Source organism: Epargyreus clarus, unplaced genomic scaffold (genome assembly GCF_041222505.1).
Source record: "Epargyreus clarus isolate Ecla_fem2 unplaced genomic scaffold, WU_Ecla_fem_2.2 ptg000015l, whole genome shotgun sequence".
NCBI lineage: Eukaryota > Metazoa > Arthropoda > Insecta > Lepidoptera > Hesperiidae > Epargyreus > Epargyreus clarus.
Window position 1 is genome coordinate 16096217 of NW_027332223.1, and position 22627 is coordinate 16118843.

Here is a 22627-nt window from a genome sequence, read left to right on the forward strand (position 1 = left end):
TAGCCCACATATCGCCCTCGTGCAAACGTGTGTAAGGAACAAATTTACTATTTGCTCTTAATGTTACAGTATAATTATTATCTATGTATTACTACACATTATGTAGAGGAAAATAGGTAAATCAGGAGTTTAAAGTACTGTACTTAACAAATATGTAAGTTTAATTTTAAATCGCCCGAACCGTAAATACTATTTTCTCGTAGGAGTTCAAGATATTGGAATTTTTCTTTAGGTTTTTTCTATGAGTGGTTTTTCTTTATACTTCGATTATTTCAATTTTAAAGTCAGTACTGTTAGAGATAAATTAAATGGTTGCCTGATTTCCGTGAATACTTTGTTTTTATCCTTAAGTTTAGAATTTTAAATTTTTCATGGTCTTTTACAAAATTAATCTATAAGGATAAGTGGATGTACATTACCTTAAAAGTGAAGCTGTGTTTAGCAAAATTAAATAACTAATCCCTAATAAGTTAAACCACAGAAGCCTAAGGTAGTTAGGCTTCTGTGGTTTAACACGGTAGGTGTATAGGAGGAAATATTAAAATATTTTTTATGAACACTCTGAGTTACGTCACTTCGACAGACAAACAATGTTACCGTTAACGTAACCTCTGCAGCGAGCTGCACTGCGCACTGTTATTGTTCTTTATTCACGGTACAGAGCAACCATTACAAAGAGCTTTACAAAATTACGAATTGGTCTGCTCTACAACGTCACAATTTCCATAACCTCTGCATTTTCATTTACTACATAAGTGCAGTGGGTATTACTATTATTATTTCTTATGCTTATGAAAAATGATTTACTAATAAGAAGCTTATTTTCTTGTTCGATTCTATTATGTATAAAAATAATTACCACTAACTAACATAGTACCTATCGATTATAATATATGAATTGTTTACTTGGGACTTTACATAAAGTGTATTTCCGTATCGCTTCTAAGAAAATATGTCATTGTTTTCTAAGCACCCTTATTAAAAATACAGATATTTAAATAGTAAATAGGCAACTAAACGTAAAGAAAAAACTATGACGACACTTTGCTTGTGTACTTACACTTCTCGTTATAACTTCTCCATTATCCAGACAATGTTTTTACCAGCACTAAGTTGCATTATATTAACTTAGTCTCTGCGGCAAGCTACACTGTGTCCTCTTGTTCCTAATTCCGCGCATAAAGTGCTGGAGTGCTAGTTACACGGAGTTGAGCCTTTCCGGTTTCACGTGAACATTAAATGAAGGATTTTCCTGAAGTTTGCCTTTAACGTGCAACAGACGGGTAACTGTTTCTTTATTGTTTGTTCTTTGAGCTGAAATATAATCTAATATTCATATTTTTAGTGTGATGGAACATGAATTAAACTATGAAAAATGCATAGGCATATAAGTAAAAATGAATTGTCTTTCTGCAAGATTTATTTTGTCAATAGATAGATAGAATAGATAGAAGTAGATAGATTAAACCCTTAATTTAAATGTTGTCGTTGAACGTAGAATATTTTATGTTTATAACATTTCTTACCACGTCCTCTTGGAAAACAGAAAAATATATGATTAGGACACGTACCTATTTTAAAGTCTGCTACTGTAATAGAGTTCGCGTCTAACCATCTCCTATGATTTTATAAAATATTTACAAAAATAAATTGTCAACTGTTGCCTAACTTAAAAACTATTCAAAACAAAAAGATAAAAGTTAATACGCCCAAATATAAAATTGTTTTTATAGTATTTTTATGTGTCATCTCATTTTAATGGTACCAAAACATATTTTATAGTTCTCTCTGTTCATATTTACTCTGTGCTAAAGTTTTAGAAGGCTGTAAACATTTAATAGGGTAAGTTTTACGACGGGCGGCGGCGGAGGGTAAAGGGTAAGGGGAACTGTTAAATCTAAGCCTGTATTTATATTTTTTTAATGATTTTAACCTTACCGATACAATTGGATTTGGTTTTTGTGGTATAAGATGGGTAGAGGGTGTTTAGTATTGGCTACAACTCTCAGGAATACCAAGTGTATCAGTTAGTTATAGTCAGTGTTTTAATTTAGTTCTCAGGGGTATATGTGAGAGTGATCCTCTTTATATATGACTCCTAGGTGACCATGGGCCTATAACTATTTTATTGTAGAAAATTCGTATTCCGGTGTATTTGTTTTGTAAAGATGGTTAGTGACCATATTACCTCACAGTTTCAAGAAAACCAAATCACGAACAGGGTATAACTACAAAGTTATAATTTAAAATGAAAGAATTAAGCCAATCAAGATATTCATAGTAAAGTAAATCATAGTAGAAGGTACTTCTATAAAATGTTAAGAATTTTATTTTATGTATGAATTACTGACATGACCTTTAAGGAAATAAAATTATAAAATGCAGATGAAATTACGAATATTTAAAATGGAATTATTAGTTACAATGGTATTTACTATTTAATTAAATGTCTATATTTTGTAGGAAGTGCATTATGATTGATTATGTTTTGTTTGATGTACACAAAAACATATTATTACCAGTATGTTCTTTTTGCGAAGATACTGATAGTTATAATGTTAGCCTTTAATTTAATGTTTCTTATAAACATATTTATAATAGCCGTAATATTATTAACATCCATATTAAGATTAAACATATTTTTAAATATGATAGTGATAGAGATGGATATTTCAAAGTAAATATACTCGTAGATTCATGTACTTATTCTTAAATTGATTTTTTTTACCAAGGTCAAGTTATAATAGTTATTTAAATTGAAAAATCGAAATATTTTTAAAACAATCCTTAATATATGTATCTGCGCTGTAGGTATAAATAATATTCAAAGGTGGTAACAAATAATATTCAAAATAAAAATATGTTTTAGGTAGAAATACGTAGAACCGGAGTTGAATCACGAAGTACCTAGCACTTTAAACTAAAAAACTAGTCATTTCACATTTGAAAAACAATTTTAAAACTTGTCTAATATGGTAATAGATTTAATCAACCGCTCAATTATTGTTCAATATATTCGAATTACTAATAAACATCGGTGAATGAAAAACTAAAACAAAAACCAAGCGATCTATGTTTTTTAAGTGACCTCAGTGTCTCAGGCGCCGACGCAGGCAACATAACCTAGTAATTACGGACGACCTTTCCGACTTACATTGGGCACAAATTGTATACACAATGTAAACTGATTCGTATTCCTATGTATATGCATATTCACACGGTTGTTTTTTTTCCTTAAAAACGCTGTGTAATATCATAACTACACACTAGGATTCACGGTATCGTGGGTGCCATGAACATAAACAAGGACAAATACCTAAACATCCAGAGCCAGATTAGATTTCTAAATTAATCATTTAGATATCTGTCTGGCCGGAAATCGAATCCAGAACCTTTTGCGCGTCAGACCAGTATGGTGAACGCCGCGCTACACGGGTCGTCGTGATTTGTAAGAAGTAGTAAATAGTAGTTAGTATTTAATAGACAACTGATATTAATAGGAACTGAAGCCTATATATTTATTTATTATTTAGCCATTAGTACGAAATTATTAGAGATTAATTATCACTTGCTAAACGGTGAAGGAAAACATCGTGAGGAAACCTGCATACCTGAGAGAATTATAAAAAAAATCTCAAAGGTATGTGAAGTCTACCAATACGCCCTTGTCCAGCAGTGGGACAGTAACGGGTTGATGATGATGAAATTGGCTTTGCACTAGATGTTCAAGATTAAGCCGCAGGTGAGCATTTATAATTTTTTCGAAGTTATATTTAGATTTATTACAAATCATATAACTATAACTTGCTTTAACAATAAAGGAAAACATCGTAAGAAAACCCACATGTCTGAGTGTTCAACATAAAAGTTGGCAAAGATATGTGTACGTAACATTATTGTGTACATACAGATATAAATCTATCGTCGAAACACTCGAATTAACGACATTTACCTTTATATAATTAAACATTTAATGTGTACTGAACTACGCCGTTATAATTACTGTTGTGAATATTTAATTTTGAATAGTGCGTATTTTTGAAACTTTTTAGTTAAAAAATACAGTCGAAAAGAACCATATTAATGTCGGTTAAAACAGTACCACTATTTTTGCAACTAAACCGTATCGGCTAATCAAGCGAACAAATTGTTTGGGTAATAACCGATCTTTTGGCAAAAAGTGATTTATTTTTGCATTGCGTGCACCTGCCGAGGCAACTCGACATGTGGGCCATGTGGCTTCATTTTTGGGTCATTATATATTCTATTTTTTCGATGACCTTTTATTTTGACAATAGGATTGGATAATCTGATAGCTTGCTTATAAGTTGAATAGGGTTATATGTAATCTGCCAATTTGTACTAATCATGGTCGTATTTTAAATATGTATGACTATCCAAATTAATCGGTTATTTAAAAATATTTCAACGTATTTGAATACTTAAAGTTTATACGAGTATTTTGATAACCCTTACTTACTTCATTCAAAGTATTGGGTTCAATCCCCGTTCAGGCAAGCAGGTAAATGATAAATTTAGATTTCTGTCACGAGTTTCGTTATGTGTATTCGTCTTTGTATGTCTATGGCATTCACGTCACAGGTTTACGAATCTTATTTTGAATTGTTTTAAGGTCATTTGAATGCAGAAAGCACAAACTTGCAAGAATGTTCTTTTCACTTTTCATAACGGTCTTTAACACACAAAAGATGAAAAATAAGCAATAGTTCTACATACGGCCGATCATCAAAGCGAGAGCAATTAAAAACGCCAGCAAAGGAAGCCTGAATGAGCGGTCGGCGTTCATTAAAAAATCTCATATCTTTCAAATGGAAAAGCTTTGCCGTAACTGCAATAAATTATCTGTGAACGTAAAAAAGAAAGAAAAGAGTGAAAACAAAAAGTGTTTTTTCCGCTATGAAGGCACAGTTTTGATTGAAAGGCAGCGCCGGAAGTAAGCCTCCCGCGGTAACTGGGTCACCGCTTCCCGCCCGCCCACTGCCCGCCCTTACGCTTTAACACCTGAAAATGAAGCTATTTCACCAATTTTTTAATTGAAACTTTTAAATTACGCCGACAAATGTCGAGGTAATTTATTTTTATGAAGTGTTTAATATTGAATGCGTGGGCTGGTAATATTAATTTGTTATAAATGCGTTTTTGCCTGTTAAGATGGTTTAATTAATCACTTTAAATTATGTATATCCATTTTTATAGGACTGAAATAGCAAATAAGTATGCAGTGCACCTGATCGTAAGTGGCTATTGCCGCCCATGAATACTTGTTGTCAAATTCAGACAAGAGTCCTTCCTCCGGGAACACATAGGTACAGACCTATATGTACAGACATATAGGTGTGGCGGCAGTGCCTCCGGAGTCAAACCACAAACTCTTGTACAACCTCAATACACGAGTAAATCAATAAAACGTCAATTTTGAATACAATTCTCATATCTCTTCTTAGTATCCGAAAACATTGAAACTCGTATAAAATACGTTCTAATATAATATATTAACAAATTAAATCATGTAATATTTAAAATTAGATTAACGAATATGTCATTAAGTATTTCCTAAATTAATACTAGGAATATTTACAAATCAACTAATCAAATTCTGTGTTTGTTAATACCATCCAAAAGTTACGAATTCATTCATTCAAGTTTGTAATATAATCTAATGATCTTATCGTGTAGCAATTATGCTTAATCTTAAATCTTTACGTTTATTACATGGAATCGAATCAGATTTTTTCGTTATCATCGGTGATAAATAGTTGAACGCGCAGATTTAATAGTAAAACACATTTGCATATAAATTAATGTGCAATATTTTGGTGGTATTTTTCGTGTGAAGGTTTTGTTTTTCCTTAACTTATGTACACGTCATATGTAGTGGATATTTATTTAGGAACTCTTTAAAATTACGTCAGGAAAATTACGTGGATTTTATCTTAAATAGTAATGGTAACTGTGTTTTACGAAGAGTGTGTTCGATCACTTACATCTAATGTTTAAAGGCAGATCATATTGACAATCGCCTATAATGACAATGCTGTATCACCGAAATCTGCTTTATGGCCGCATTATTGGCCTGCTGTGGTGTGACTTCAATCAGGAAGTAGCGAAAAAATATCTTTTTTCGAGGTGTATCATCTTAGAACACAAGAGCGGTAACACATCTATCATCAATTTTAAGTAGGACTCGTAATGTTACAAATGTCGCCGGGCGGTAGTCACCACTTACCGTCAAATTGGTAACACGCTTCTTTTCTACTTCTATTACATAAAAAATCTTATATGACAATAATTGTACACTTCATTCCGTATTCTTAGAAATGCAGTGACCAATTAACATCGAGTGGACAGTTCGCTACTACTATTAAAAAAGTTTAAATCTTACACATGTATTTTGTTTTCCTCGTTTTAACCCGGTTCTGTAAGTACTCTCACGTCACCGTACGTAAGGAGATGTCTAGAGAATCGTATGTAAAATGTGTCATGTGTAACTCCAGTGTCACCCACTAACCCGGGGAGCTGTGGGTCAAGCTTTATCGTTCAGAGCTTTTTATCTGGCGAGGTCACGCTGTGTTGTTTTTATGCTTTTGAGCTACACACAAATCTTAAATGCTTTTTGAGCTCAATATTTGGACTGCAATCCTAAATACTTTCAGATTGACCCGAATAGATATGCAAATGTACAGACAATTTTTTTGGAGCATTTTAGCTTATTTATTATTAATTTTAGTACTAAATCAATATTTTTAATGTAAGTACCTAAAATACTAATTACTTATTATAAAAATTGCTTGAATAATAATAAGATTGTATACATTACAATATTCGAAACAATAAAACTAATTACTAATTTAAACTAGAAAAACACATATACAAATAACCTTATTATTATTAAATAAATATCTGGCAACGATAAAAAATCTTAGGTCTCGCGAAAGTGTAAAAATTACCTACAAAATATTATTTTCTAATCATCTAAGCAAATTGCAACAGAGAATGCAGTCCAGTCAACATGTTAGTGGACTGCATGCTCGGCCACTTAATGTTTCAATTTTGAAAAATAATCTTATGCTACGAGTATTTCTATTATCGCGCCACGGTTTTATTCCAACTATAAGTAGTATGGTATAGTTGTGATGTGTTTATGATGAAATTAAACTATTAAAACCGGATTTTGGAAATTAAAACACGGCTAAGCCTCTCAGACTGTTTCCGTACATCATTACGGCGGCCGTTCACGAATAACAAACATGAACTTTCCACATTTATATAAAGAATTTAAGATTAGCTCTAATGGGGCGAATTATGCATTCAGCTTATGTTTTATTACTCTATATTATGTTTATAATGATTACCAGTGAAAGTATGCGTTTTTTCATAGCTAGTTAATATACTACGGATATGTCTCTAATAGTGGATTATAGCACTTAATTCGAGTACACATTGATTTTTTATTTACTTAAAAATACATACTTATTGTTTTAAAAATGAATTGATACTCTTGAAGGAGCGAGAAAACCGGTTTCGGTTATTGATAATCAGTTTCCTTAAGAAAGTAATATAGATCCTACCAATCGGCATGTGGCTTTGTGAACTACGTCACTAAGGCTTCTCATTCTCAGGAAATCTGTACCCAATACGTTTTAATAGGCTATGCTTATTTCCAGTAGTAGGGTTCTAAGGCTTCTATTATTATTCTATTCTATGATCTTCTATTATATGATATTATTGTACCAAACATACAAATTCTATAATTGTCCTTACTATATCTAGAGTATAGTACTAAAGTAATGTCATATATTCTGAACACAAGCTTTATACATTTCCAAATTAAATATGAGCAATTTTTATTTCAATGTAATGTAATACACAAAATTGTAAAGTAAATAATTAATTTATATACAGACATGTCTACGAGACAATTTTGATTAAGTATACTTTTTTGAAGATTATTAGCGAAAGTATATGAGTATCGATTATTACGCAAACGATTGAACGTGAATCAGAGGTTACACAAATGTAACGCTCAAATTTTTCCCGATTATTCATACGATATCGATACCTATTTATTTACCAGTACCAGGACGGTAACGACAAAACATAATTATCTAAAAAAGCGAGTCAAAGATGTATCAAATATACAGTATGTAGTGATGTATTGAATTAAAGATAGTGACTAAAAATATTTAAATTGAATAATAATATAAATATAATATGAATAACGTGTGGTTTTCGAATGATCTAATTTCATAGAAGTACTCGTAATAAATAAACTGTGAAATTAGATCATGGTATATCCGACGATTCGGCAAATTATTACGTATTTGTCTATGATACACTTTTAATGTCCTTTAAATTAATTATTTCTTAGAATTCATAATATTATTGAAAAAATTATCTTATAAATAGCTTGGTTTAAATTTATCTGGACCTACATTTTTTACTAACAGGGCAAACCCTATTTTATAAGCTTTATTACGTCATGAGTTGCAGCAGTACAGACATACATTTTTGGGGTTATAGTGATGTTACATAGTGGACTTTATGTCCTTATTATTCGATATCGAAAAATCCTGTTTATAATAAGTCTGTGTGTGTGTGTGTGTGTTAATTTGTATATATGTGTGTACTGTTATTATCGTATCAAACGAGATTGTACACCATAATTGGGTTTTTACTCGAAGCTAATTCGGTATGATTCGTGTAAGGCCGGATTAATGTTAAATGTTACCACCTGTCCCTGCGAGCTCTGTTTTCGATATTCGATAATAATGACGAGATGCGAAATATCGATTATCGATTTTTTTTGTAAGATACTGGAAATATTTTAAATCATTTTAGTGAATAGAAATCTTACCGTATATAGACCTGTAGGACTACCATAAGTTTACAAAAGTATTACTCGCTAGCGACTGCGTAAAATAAATGTATGAAAAATTGTACAGCACCTCTGGTGGTTACTCGTAGAACTAAAATCCGTAGTGACGTAACTCGATACGTAAAAAACCTATCGAAATCAAATCGCTAGCGAATGTCATTATGATCTATTGCCATACAAATTCGGTCCCATGAGTCATTAATTTGACAGACGTTGTCAAGAAATACCGTAACGATAGTAGTTATGTTATTCACTAGCAAAATGACAATAGTTTTCTATTTACCATTTCTATAGTGGCGTTTCTATGCCAACTCATGGTAATGCTACTGTTTATAAATGCAATCACGATATATAAGCTCTCAACAAAATTAATTTATTACACGTTTTATTTTCATTACATTTACAAAACATGATATAGTGGCTTATTAAAACAGATATCGAGCATCCAACGGAGGTATTGATTTCATGATAGTCTCTATTTATTTTTGCAATAGCATTCCTATTTCTATATCAGGCCAGTGTTACTCGGTCAGGTCAGCTGTTCGTTATGACTATTGATTCTGACTAGATTTAGATTTCCATGAGCATTTAGAGTGCTTTAAACGATAGCTCTATTTTAAATGAGTAACAATTCATTCGATTAAATAATACATTGACGTAACCTATATTTCAGACTTTAAAACAAAAGGTTTTATTTTTTATTATTTAGAAGTGGCAGAGGAGCATGAAGGCTGGATGCTTTGCCTAATGGTAAATGACCACTGTTGCCCATGGACATCTGCAAACGACTCAAGATAAGATTAGTGTCCTACCTGAAGTTGGTCGCGAATGCGCTGCTACCCCTGAGAACCAATTTGGTATACCGCGGATAAGTAGCTCTACCCTTCATACCAGAATACAGTAGAGCTTAATGTTTTTGTTATTAGGCAGGAATAGGTATGGCGGTGGTACGAGTACTTCCGGAGTCTAACCACAAAAGACACTTTGAAAATTAAGTATGTAATTTATACTTAATATATAGGTATAAATTACATACTTAATTATCAAAGTTTCTTGCTCGTAAAAACAGTATTCATTAAATTAACTTGAATAAGACATAGAATCTATCACTTAAAAGCATAATGTTATAATTACAAAAATCGATATCGATTAACAAGTGCAATTAGGGCACATCTCTAGCAAATATCCACTGCGGTCATTTCAGCAATGGCGTGTCAGACAATGCATGCGAATGCGCGGGACAAGCTGTACCCAGCGCGGGGCCGGGGCGTGGGGCACTCGGTGCGGGCGCGGGGCACCGGCGCGGGGCGTAGGGTGCGCAAGGGCAGCCTCGTGCCCTTCGACGCGGTCACCTTGCCGCACCGGCACCATGCGCGTGCGTCTATTGTCCGCGCAACCTGACACTAAATATAACCTACATCCACGCCCCAAACCCAATACGCACTCTGTTACAAAGATGCAGAGTCGAACTCGCCTCGCCCGCGAACCCGGCGAGGGCATACGTTATTCTAACGAGTTTGAATTTTTTGAGAACCAATTGCATTTTATAGTTGAGCGTGACAGGATAATTTAAGAAAGGAAGAGTTTCGGTTCGGCCGGTTTCGTTTTAACTTTTTTGCGCGCCAACTGTCTTGCGCATGCGATTTTAGATTCGAACGTCGGTAACTATAGTTCGTGCGCGATTTTTTGCTATGCTTTGTTTTGATGTAATTATTACGATCCGTTTGAAGGCAATATACGCAATTGTTTATAATGTTAAATACTCGTTATATGGCGGATAATTGCGTTTCGTTTTTTGCGGGACGGTCCGTAGTGGAGCTTTTTGCTGGTTTATACGCGTTGATTGCTTCAATCTGTAATTAGTGTTTTATTTTTATGATCAGTGTGTTCTTCCGTGGATCTTTTTCTCACGCAAATAGATATTGGATCTTTTTTGTAATGGTTTATTGAGGAACGTTTATGTATTTAGTCATTATATACTGCCAGTAACTACTCGTACATTATTTTCCATTTATGATGATCTGTATTATATCGTATAAATTTTTACACAATTTTATTTAATGAAGTAGTAAAGTTTAACCTAAAAAAACTATTTTTAACATTGAGACAAACAACTGCTTACATATTTACATAAGGCAATCAAATAAATAGTAAATACTGCCTATTTAAATATTTTCGAAAAACTAGTTAATGGTATTAGAAAATGGAAACAGACGAGATTTGTATGTTTTAATGTTGGCTGATTTATTAATATAAGATATACATTAAACAGGCATTGTTTAAATTTGAAACATTGTTTTTGGTTTTGGGTTTCAATTTTTATTCTAATTTCAAATCAAATGAAATCTATTCCTGTTTGACTTATTTTCACCAACATACCAGAACATGAGATACAATACTACATAAGGTATATTCCATTATATTTTCGCCGTTGCAATAAACGAAGGCATCATCACAACTTCGCATCGAAGAGACAAAATATAAATTAAATTTTACACATCCCTATAAAGCCCTTCCACGTAAGCGAATCCATGCGAAAAATGTAGTAACTCAATAAAACATAACTTTGGGAATGTTACAGCTCATCCCATTGTCCCTCCTTTTCTTCAGATAGTTTCCCTTTCACCTGACGGCCTCGGGATAACAAAAAGAAGATGCCATTTCCTGAGAACTGATGACACATTTAACATTTTCCTCCTGGATACTGTTCACCTGTTCTCAGAAATGTCTGAAAAAAAGCAGTATTGCGATGCGCAATTGCGGATAGATAATTGATTTATGATCTGACTAATGTTTGAGTGAATTAAAATTTTCTTTGTCGATTATCCTCAAAAACATGTTTTTGAGGACAATCGACAATCGTTTGTTTTGTTTAAGAACGTAGATTATGTAATCAAAATAAACGATATTATTGTACACATGTACAATTATACATTTATTTTCTTAAATAAACAGCGTTACTGTGTTTCAGTTCAAAGGGCACAGTAAGGCGGAAGTTAGACTTCTTAGGAAGTATACATATAAGGGAGTGGTGGCACCTTTTGTGGCTCGACTCCGGATGCACCACCACCCTAATATCAGCAATGTTAAGCGCTGGTGTGTTCCGCTTCAAAGGATGTGATAAATGAGACACCTATTTCTGCCTCATAACAGCAGTGTTAAACGCTGCTGTGTTGTGGTTTGAAGGGTGTGGTAAGGGAAATATACTTTTCTGAGGCGTTCCAGCTTAGTCCCCAGGAGTAGCGACACATCTGTGGCCGACCTCAGGTAGGAATATCTAATCCTATCTAGGGTTGATTACAGATGTCCATGGGCGGCAGTAGCCACTCAACCTCAGGTGGACTGCACGCTCGTCTGCTACTCATATCAACTTAGCCCCGTGGGTATCTCTTGCCGATTTTTGATAGAACTATAATCTCACGTGGGTTTGATATTTATGGCATAATCCCTTAGCATCACGTCGACTGCACGTTCGTTAGTTCTTTCTGTATTATTTAAAAATAATCTATGTTACAAATATCTTGATTGGCTCACACGTTGACGTTTGGGTAAACACAGTAATTAAGATATGACTCGAATGTGTATTACTTTACACGTACTTTTCCTTTTACACCTTGTATACCATTACAAAGAGCTTAGTAATGCATTAGTCATTACTTTATGGAAGTACAAATGTAAATAAAAGCTCCCATATGTTTGAAAATATTTTTCCTCTGAATAATAAATAACCTTATCATTATTACCAGATATATATTTTACTCTATATTTAAACGTTAATGTTCATCAAATAATGGTTCTAATTCGCCTCATTCTGAAAGTGACAATATTAGGCTAGTATAGTCGGCGTAAAACTGCCAGTCCGCTCTGAATATATAAATTAATCGCATTGCCATAGCAAATTGTATGACTACATCTGCTCGCAACAACTTCAGAGCGGACTAGCAGTTTGGCGCGGACTATAATAGACTAGTTCAAAACAAAGTAAAGAAAGTAATAACAAACGTGAAGATTAGCATTGTTTAAATATGGTCACCCATTAGATATTATCTCGACAAAACGAAGCTAAGCCTTCTATCACCTGCAACACAAAGAGTAGCTGTGATTAAATGATCTCTATTAAAACTAGCCGAACTATCACCGGAATATGCTTTCACATTAACTTTAATGGAGTTTTCTATTTCATACCTGTTACTTTACTCGTATTCGTTTAGAATAGTTTATCTGTTTTAGAGTTCCGTAGCCGAACAGCAAAACTACAGTGTAGAGTAATTGTGAAATTAAAAAACATGACATACTATTTTATAGATGTAGTGGGGAGATAGATGGGGATGTATGGGGTTTCCAAAATGTATTTTGTAATTCTACACATAGTTTAAAATTACCTAGTCGCTGACTTGTCGAGTTGATGAGAGTCAACTCAAGATAAATAATTTAGAATTAGGTTGACGAACTTCCAGAAATAATGGGCTTGAATAAGCGTTGTGTAGATTTTGAGATGCATTTTGAGATTACCGACCGCAGAAATAACTTTGTTTTTCAAAGTGTCTTAAATAAATACTACAAAGTTATTATCGTTGCCGATTAAATAAGCTTTTGTCTCATCTACGGAACCTTTTACTCTGCGTGGCACGACACGCTTGTGTCCGCTTGTTTCGCTTCTGAAGCCTATTTAAATCCTGCTATTAATTTTTTTTTTTGTTCTGTCAAATTAAAAAAAAACTTTTAATTTTTCCAAATTCAAAACAGTGTCAATGCGGCTTTGCCTTACATGTTTGCGAATTGGTGTTGATATACATATGCTTGGACTGTTATTTTTTAAGTTCAAAATTCTTTACTGTCTTGACCGTTTTTGATTTTTGTTTTTTATTTTTGTTTCCCAAAAACAATTAAAGCAGGATACTTGTCTTTTGTTCCACAGGAGTCCTCGCCCACATTGACGCTTATTTCGTCTAAGGTAAGTCGAAAAAAGATCAAAATTTATCGCGGTCATCATCCCCATTTAATTAAAAATCATATTGGGCTAAAATAATGATACTTAATAATAATTGAATGACCCAAAAAATCATGTAAATAATAAAATAATAAGAATTACACTTTTCTCGCAAGAAACTGCTATATAGTAATAGTAGAACATTGCTATACCTAATAAATAACAACTGCTTTATGAAAGTTTATACCAAGAAATGGTAGAAAAAGCTATTTAATTTCTATCATTCATTTGATTGTATATCAGCTTATATTATAAATATATTCTGTAAAATATGGAAGCAGTTAAGTTAAATTTTAGTAATTGGATTTTCCCATTGCCGTGTATTACCGCCACCATTATTGCTAGATCTTGTTAAAGGAATATATTATTATCCTGCTATAGTTGTTATGTTTTATTTCTGTATAGCTACCATATTTTATATACTTGTTTTCCATTACATCCACATACTTATTTACAATTTATTTTTTGTGTAAATGTGTTTTACTATTATATTTCTGTTCTTAGTAAACTAGTGTGAAAATAAGAATTTTATTTTTTAGTTTTGTAAATATTACGTTTATAAATTGACAAGTAAATAAAGTCTATAGGCCAAATAAAAATAGATGGTTTATCTATAAATTTTATTTATTAGGAATAGACAATTCTTGATATAAATCTCTATGAAATATTCAATGTAGTAGCGCCATCTTTCGGCAAACTCTAGAGTACTTTAATAAGAAACAATTTTATTTCGTTTAGTTCCGTTGTCTGGTTTTTTAATATGTTTGTCATTATTATTACATTAATAGCGCCTCAAGCATTTCTTTAGAGAATTATAGAGCCTTATGGCCTCTCATTGATGATATATATGTTGTACATTATTTAATCTAACGGCTTCGCTCCGTAGTCGTAAGTTTTCGGTACATAAACATAGATGACACTATGCACGTAAGTCGGGTCGCGTTTGATTACGATAATTTATTTTAATTAAAACTGGTCATTTAGGCTTTTCGGGCTCGGAATTACACGTGGGTGATGTCTTATGGCGTCTTTCCCGTGATGTATTAGCCGGATTCTTAATTAGACGTGAAATAAATTAAATTGCTTTATGGATTGACGAAGTTGATTTATTTAATCGATGATACTTTAAAACTGGCTTTGATTAACTGTTATGTTTGTTGATGTTGCTTGGACGTCTATGAACTGATACGGTAACATTTAGGTTAAAAAGTAATATATTTTTTCGTTTTTGTTCTATTAAGGTGACATTTTTACCGCTTCGTTTCTAATAATACGTTTGTTTTTATTTATAGATGCATTGATATTAAAATGTATACATAATATGTGGTGGATACTCGAATAAATAATTTATAGTTATGGCTTTTGTTGCCTATATGTTTTGAATCGAATCTATAAAGACACTTTTCGGAAAGACACTAGTGAGGAATTCGGAAATACTCCATCAAACCACACCCTGCAGCTGATTAGAACACATCAGCGTTTAATTAATACTTCTGTTATAGGGCAGAAATAGTTGTGGCGTTCTTGCTTCCGGGCTACCATCGAGCTTTACCTTTTCCTTTACTATTTTTACAGTTCCTGAATCAAACTATCAATTTTAAGTACAATAGTATTTCCCTTATATGAGTAATTCACTATTACATATAAAGCAAACATACTTAGCCCATTTACTCACATGCAAGCCAGTAGTGTCCGGCACTCATCAGTAATTAATCACGGCGTCACCTTGGTAACGGCCACTCCTGCATTAGTAAGAATACCAAAATTATTTTCCGCGTACACTCTTAACCTCTAAAAACACTTAAAACCTTCATAATTATAAGAACGGCGGCACATTGACGGCAATTTTTATTTATAATGGATGACAGAAGTATATTGCATAACATTTCCATTTGAAGAAAAAAATCCTTTATTGAATGTGTACATACCTAAGTAAAAGATTTTTCGTTAGTCATTATTATAATCACCGCCATCTATAATCCTGTCTTAGCATTATATACCTATAGTTTTTTGGTTCAAACGACTTACCAACCTATGGTGATTTTTGGAAGTGGTTCCCTTTGTGGTTCAACTCCAGAGACACACTGACTCACCTATTCTTACCTAATGACATCAGTGTTAAGCGCTGCTGTGTTCCGCTTTAAAGGGTGAACCTTATGACCTCCCTGTCTCCCTTCTAAGGGAGACAGCTACATATTTGACGTATTCCAGCTTAGTCTTCAAGGCCAATGCATCAGTGGCCAACCTGAGTTAGTAATCCAATATCTATGTCGATAACACATATAAATAAAATTTCATTTCATTTCATTTCATATCCATGGGCGGCCTTCAAGCTCCCTTCATACCTTATGTTAAAGATTATTTATTATTTTCTGTATTTGTACACCCAAAAGCAAATTATTTCGTTAAAAGTTAGTTATTAGAAAACAAAGTTTATATATTACTCAGCAGATTAAGTGTACAGATAGATAGGCTATTAACTTAAACTGCCTAAGTAAACTAGGCAAATAGATTTACGCTGATTATTGACTGAGAATTTGTTGATCTAATAAAATTATTAGTATCGTTGTATATTTCGGTTTGAAGATAGGTATTCATGTTATTGATCGCACAACTTGGATTTTCGTATCATAGTAACCATACTGGCCAAATGTGGATTGGTAGGATCCTTGAGAGAACTTACGAGTATGTCGGTATGTACACGTCTGCATTAGCTACTGTCCTCTACTTTCACGGATAATTTTAGCACATTTAGGGTGGGTTGCATCGAAAGCCCGTTTAAAGTTTGCGTTAAAGTTAACTTTGACGGTAGCGATGGAATGTAAGAATTCTGTGTTGTACCAATTGATTTGTCATTAAAGTAATATGTGTCGCTGTCACCGCAAATTTTTAGTCGAAATTGACGGATAGGGACGTTGACAAATACAGTAACTTAACCGATTGAAATCGAGCGGTTAAAGTTAAGTATTAGTTATGACATAATTTCAACCTGAACTAAAATGGTGCCACGAATTATTTTTTAACCATGAATTTGACGGTTGGTTAGGCTTCTGTAAATGTTAAAGTTACATGATGAAACCCACCCTTAGTTGACTCATACTTAGAATATATTGCTAATGGTTAATGTCAACGGTCTGCGGCCATCCTAAGGTCAGGTAATGAAATGACAAAACCGGTAATGTTTTAAGTACGTTGTCAGCATAGACGTAGTGTCTATCTAGAGTCCCAATGCAAGAGATAAATAAACTTTGTTGAATATTGATAAGCAGTAGTATAAAAATTGACAATATATTTGTGTATCGATTGGATTATATCTTTATATTGGATCCATTTAATATATATTTAAAAAAAGAAATACGTTTAATTACAAAAGCAATGCGCACACATTTCAAATTTGATTTAATTGTCCGCTGACTTGAAAGACTACCGACTTATTTGTATGAACATTTCCATGCATCTAAATTTAATTTATGCCACCCGATATAAGCCTTACTACGAGTATATTCATGTTAAAGTCAGATTGCCACTTTGGAAGTTCAGTATCATGCAATAATCGTACACTAGCGGCTACACATGGCATTGTTTTGAAATGAGCAGGACATTTGCAATATTTTTTTTTTTTTAAATTAAGAGTCTATTAAGTTAGTTCGTCCTTGGTTGTGCAAAGTTTGATCGGCAATTGTTTCCGGATGCCGGATTACTCATCTCGCGAGCAATGAGTAACGTGATGTTACGCCCGAGGGCAGATGACAACACTCGTTATGTACTGCCGAAATTGTTTTGTTTTCTCCAAGTTTAACTCTAGTTTTAACTGATTAATTCCGGTTTTAAGTAGTTAAAATGTTTTTTAGCGAATCTAAAGGTTATGGAAAATTCAAAGTTAACAATTGGTATGCAAGAACCCTAAATACCTATATCATCAATGACAGTCATATTTTTAATTAATAAATAGGCATAAGGCCTACCTGGTCCTACCAGAGGTTGATCAAAATGCGCTGCTCGCTCTTAGGGCAAAGCTAAAACTCCTCGTGTACCTAAACGTTACTCCTTTACCACACTTTTCAAACCAGAACACAGAAGATCAACACTGCTGTTATAAGAAATAAATGAGGTGGTGTCTCTTAGGTTGAATCATGAAGGCTCTATCGCACTTAAAAATGCATCATGATTTTTATGCAATGTAATCTTTTCCGCTTTTTCTTCCTGATCTCAATCTAACTCGTTTAGATATGGAGCAGATTGTATAGTTCATCTTAATTAATTATCTGGATTCCTGGGAGCTGTAGACAAAAACCCCGTCTCGTAGGGCCGGCGTGGAATCTCGGCCCAGTGTTGTTGATGTATGCGGATTAGAACATTACAACATTTTCATCAATTATAATTTTAATTGGGAAATTAGTTATATTTTGTGTTATGAAATGTGATTGTTTTTCCACACTATATGTAATATTATTCACTAAAGATACATATGGAACAGATAGACTCTAGGTTAATTGATAGGAACCTAATTAATCTACGCCCGTCAATCAAATATTTAAATTTGTTAGTTTTTAGCAGAAAGAAGTTATCAAACTTCGATCTCTAATAGGCATAACATTTGAAAGATTGATTTTTAATATTAGATGTCTGCTTGGTCGAGCATAGTAGGTACCCGGAACCCATGTTTGTCAAGCATAATACTCGTCGCGCCATGCGGATCAAATGTCGACAATGTACTTTATACAATTTTAGTACCAAAAATAAAACGATGTATTCCTTTCTATTATCGAAGTCAGTCGTAAAAATACACGAAAAGTATCGGTCCTACAAACGGCCAGCACATAAAATGTGTCGTTTACTGGTACTATTATTCACACGTAATATTTTTAAACGTACCACACGTTGGAGGAGACTCGATACTGTTGTTGCGTCATGATTTCTGTGCGTGTAATGGTTGGGTTGTTGCGGGCGAACGGTGTATTACGGTTTTTCATTTAATGCCCAATAACCTCTATTACCGCATCGTTTTTGAAAGGTAGAAAGATTGACATGCAGTATCTGCCCAAGAATTACCTACTATATTACGGCTGAACTCAAGTTTTAAGTCAGAATGATAAGACCATAATCGACTATTCTGTTCGAGTGTGGTTTGGTAAACTTCATACATGTTTACTTCAAGTGATCTTCTGCTCTTAATAAACCATAGATAAGTATAGATACGGTGAGGTATCTATACTTATCTATGGTTTAATTACCTTGTAATTGACGGAAGCCATTAAATGGCTTAAACGGTTGACAATTCTGTCAGCCATATAATGGCTTTTATGGTGTAATTTACGCGGAATAATGCCGACATGCGCAGTTAAATTAAATTAAAGTAAAGTTAAAAAGTGCAAAACCAATAGATCGAAGAAAAAGTGCGAAGACATATCGTTTCATTCGTAAATGATCAAAAAACTAAACTTCTTAAATATTTTTCAAACACGAAAATAGATGACAGTGACAATTTCAATTGTCAAAACTGGTTACATTTTTTGGTTAGGATGAGTAATCTTTACTAATCTATGTACTAAACTAAATAATCACTGTGATACACTTAACTCTTACGACCACAAAAAATGGTTAGAATTAATTGGAATTATTGATCGTGATGAACCAACTCTATACACAATAGACCTCTTAGGGTCTACACATACATATCTACGTGGAATCGTCTTTAGTCGGTCAGATAAACCTTTATTTCTACTCTCCTAACATAAGCTTTTTTGACCAGTACCCTTAGTATGAGTTTTTACGTTTTATGAAAGTGGCTGTTTTTGTATTTGGAAATGTACGAGCAACTACGTAATCCAATCAGCGACCCTAGCCGACTCTATCAGAAGTGATTAGAAATGTACGGGAAATACGTATACAAATACAAAAACAGTCATTTTGTCAAAAAGTTATAACTCATACCAAGGGTACAGATCGAGGCAATTCTGCATCTTTTGTGGAGTGACCATTTCTTAAGTTTCATCTTAGATTTGTTGATATTCCTAAAACTCATACCACATCTTGACCAGAACATTATAGAGCAAGAACAACTGCTATAGGCAAATAAAATTGTAACTGGCTCTTCGGAGTCTAACCTCTAACGAAGTTTATTACTAACTCGTAAATTATACGGGTTGATAGGCATCCCAACAGTGTTTCGTGTGTTCGTACTACTTAAATACAAGTATATCTTCCCCGAAATTCTAAATAGTTTTAATTGTGCCACCAACAGGGAAAATAACCGAGACACGATCACAAATACCTTACCGCCCACCATTAAAGTTAAATGTGAAGAGTAAACTTCCACTTTCTAGTACAAATACTTAACTCTATATCAATAGAAATGTACTTATCGAATTAACGTAAAACTAATTTTAAAATTATAACAATTAAGACTATTTTAACCGATAATATTTTAAAAGAAATGCATTAGTAAATGACTTAATAAATAAAAGAAAAAAATATTTTTAAATAACTGTTATTTATTTACATCGATCATTACGTAAAATAAATCGATAACATTTTTAAACAGTATCATTGGACGGTTTACAGAAATTATGAAGTCGCAGCGTGGTCGGCGCACGTTCTATGACACGTAATGTTTAGTGTGTATTTTTGACCTCTCCTATAAATTCGTGTACAGCTATTTATTTGTTAATTTTTTCTCGATGACTTCGTGTATGGAATTACAGATAGTAATCGTTACGTCAAAGTATAATAGCCTCAATGGGATTAACTCTATTAAAATATATTACACGCCCGGTTCTCCGCTATTGCCTACATTCTGTTTGGAATTGTATACTGTTTGTATGATTAGCAATGAAGCGTTAACAATTTTATTGGCTATTTTTATTCTCTAATGCCTAATTTACATTCTGTATTAAATGACAAAGTTTATTGTACGGCATTCTTTCTTTGTGGATAGTTTTATTGTGTACATTTGTAAATGGAAATGATAAAAGTGTTGGATCGTAAAGATTTTGAAAAGGTAAATGGCAAAGATTGAATAGCAAAATTTAATAATAGTTACTCCGTTAATACAAAGAAGTATTTAAGAAGACTGGAAAGTGTAAAAGCGTAGCTGATAAGCCTCTTCGTCAAAATAGATTAACGTAGGTCGCAGTGACTTCAGGATTCTTTTTTTCAACTGTTACCAAAATAGGAAAGATACTTTCATCTTTTTTTTAAAAGTCATACTTTTAGATATTTAAGCATTTCTGAGTATTAATTAACGATTCCTTCTTTTATTACAAGGAAAAACAATGAGTAATCTCATACAGTACATACGCGAAGTATTTTAATACAAAAAGTAGATAGTGTAATTATAATGAGTCAACCGTAGAAGCTCGATGTTTTCATACGCGCCGGATGGCCAAGACTCGTGCGCATACCAAGATGTGTAGATCGAACAAAAAGTAGAACTGACACAAACCCTTTTGAGGTAAGGGTTTGAACCCAATGAGTTTTTATGTTTTTACAGATATGACTGTTTTGGTATTTGTTTACGTATTCTCACATACAATTTCCATTCTGCGCCTCTAGCGGATTGTATCAAAACTACGAGTATAGTGCCAGTAACTTAAGATTAAATGTCTAAATTGACAAAATGGCGCTTTATGATTTGTCTCTCTTTTTTGCGAACATGTGAGGTAGACAAAAAGTTCATCGTCACTTGAGCACTTACTTATTGTTACGTTTACTCAGTCTACTGAAACAAACGGAACAGAATATCGGATTGAGTAAACGTAACGTAAAATTGTGGGATGTTTTGAAAATTCAGGGTAAGGTGAGCAATCGTACACGTAGGTCATGTACATGTACATATCTAGATGTACGAGTACCTACATTAAAAATTAAATACTTTTAATGATATTAGTAGGAATAGTAAATCTCTGTAAAATCTGTTAAGTTCAATCAACCTCTGATAAGTTTAATCCTACTTGAGTCGAAATTAATGTGCCGATGCGGCTATCTCTCTTGACACTCAATTAACCTACCACCACATCGCAAAGTCTTTGGATGACAAATAATATAAGCGTCCCGTCTATTATCTTCTTTATACGTGTTCACAGATAGAAGTACGAGCGAAGTGTCCCTCCACTAGAAATAGCCGTACTAGGGACGGGGACGCCATTATACGCTTCCGTCGCGGGAAGCACGTGGCGCTTGCGTTTTTTTTTCGTTATTTTCGATGTTATATTGCAACTCGGGAGCTGAGTTATCTTTACACTTCGTATGTGTGTATGAGAGGATTTATTTGTGTGTGTGTCGTATTTGTTGTTTTGATTATTCGATACTTAAAGGCAAATGAATGTATTTAGTCTATTTAGTGATCACTATTACAACCACCCGTGTTTTAGAACCCTAATAGATGTAGAAAAATAAAGATTTTTTATAACTTGTTAAAATAGACAAACAAATTGTTTAAGTATGGATAAAATAATTTACGAGTTTTATTGTTATTGCAAGATGTAGGCACTTAAGGTGCTTAAGAAATTCTAATATTGATAGACTGAGACCCGGCATATGTGCGTCGTATTCGTGTTCTGAAACTTCTGAATACGATTTTTTACAGGAGTTCCATAAATGAGCGAAATAAATGTTAATAGTACTTTATTATTCTTTAAAAAATCTGCAAGAAAACTTAAAATTAGTTATTTAGTATTATATGAGTTACTGGAATTATAATATGTTATATAGACGTACTCAGTATTGTATTCCAGGTCCAT

General features: G+C 33.3%; 1 protein-coding gene across 21 annotated transcripts in view; it reads left to right on the forward strand.

Moving 5' to 3' along the window:
* LOC140748299 (voltage-dependent L-type calcium channel subunit beta-2) overlaps nt 1-22627 on the forward strand; it is a 192512-nt gene that overhangs the window by 87238 nt on the left and 82647 nt on the right. For 19 of the 21 annotated variants that reach the window (XR_012102933.1, XR_012102935.1, XR_012102931.1 and 16 more), the window contains one exon: nt 13815-13850. The exons of the other annotated variants lie outside the window; for them this stretch is intronic. Coding sequence is in view for 11 of the 19 variants with exons in the window: in XM_073081105.1 (XP_072937206.1) it covers nt 13815-13850 (36 nt within the window). In the remaining 8 variants the exon portion in view is untranslated. Of the gene's footprint in view, nt 1-13814; nt 13851-22627 lie in introns of those variants that run through there. 21 annotated transcript variants of the gene reach the window in all.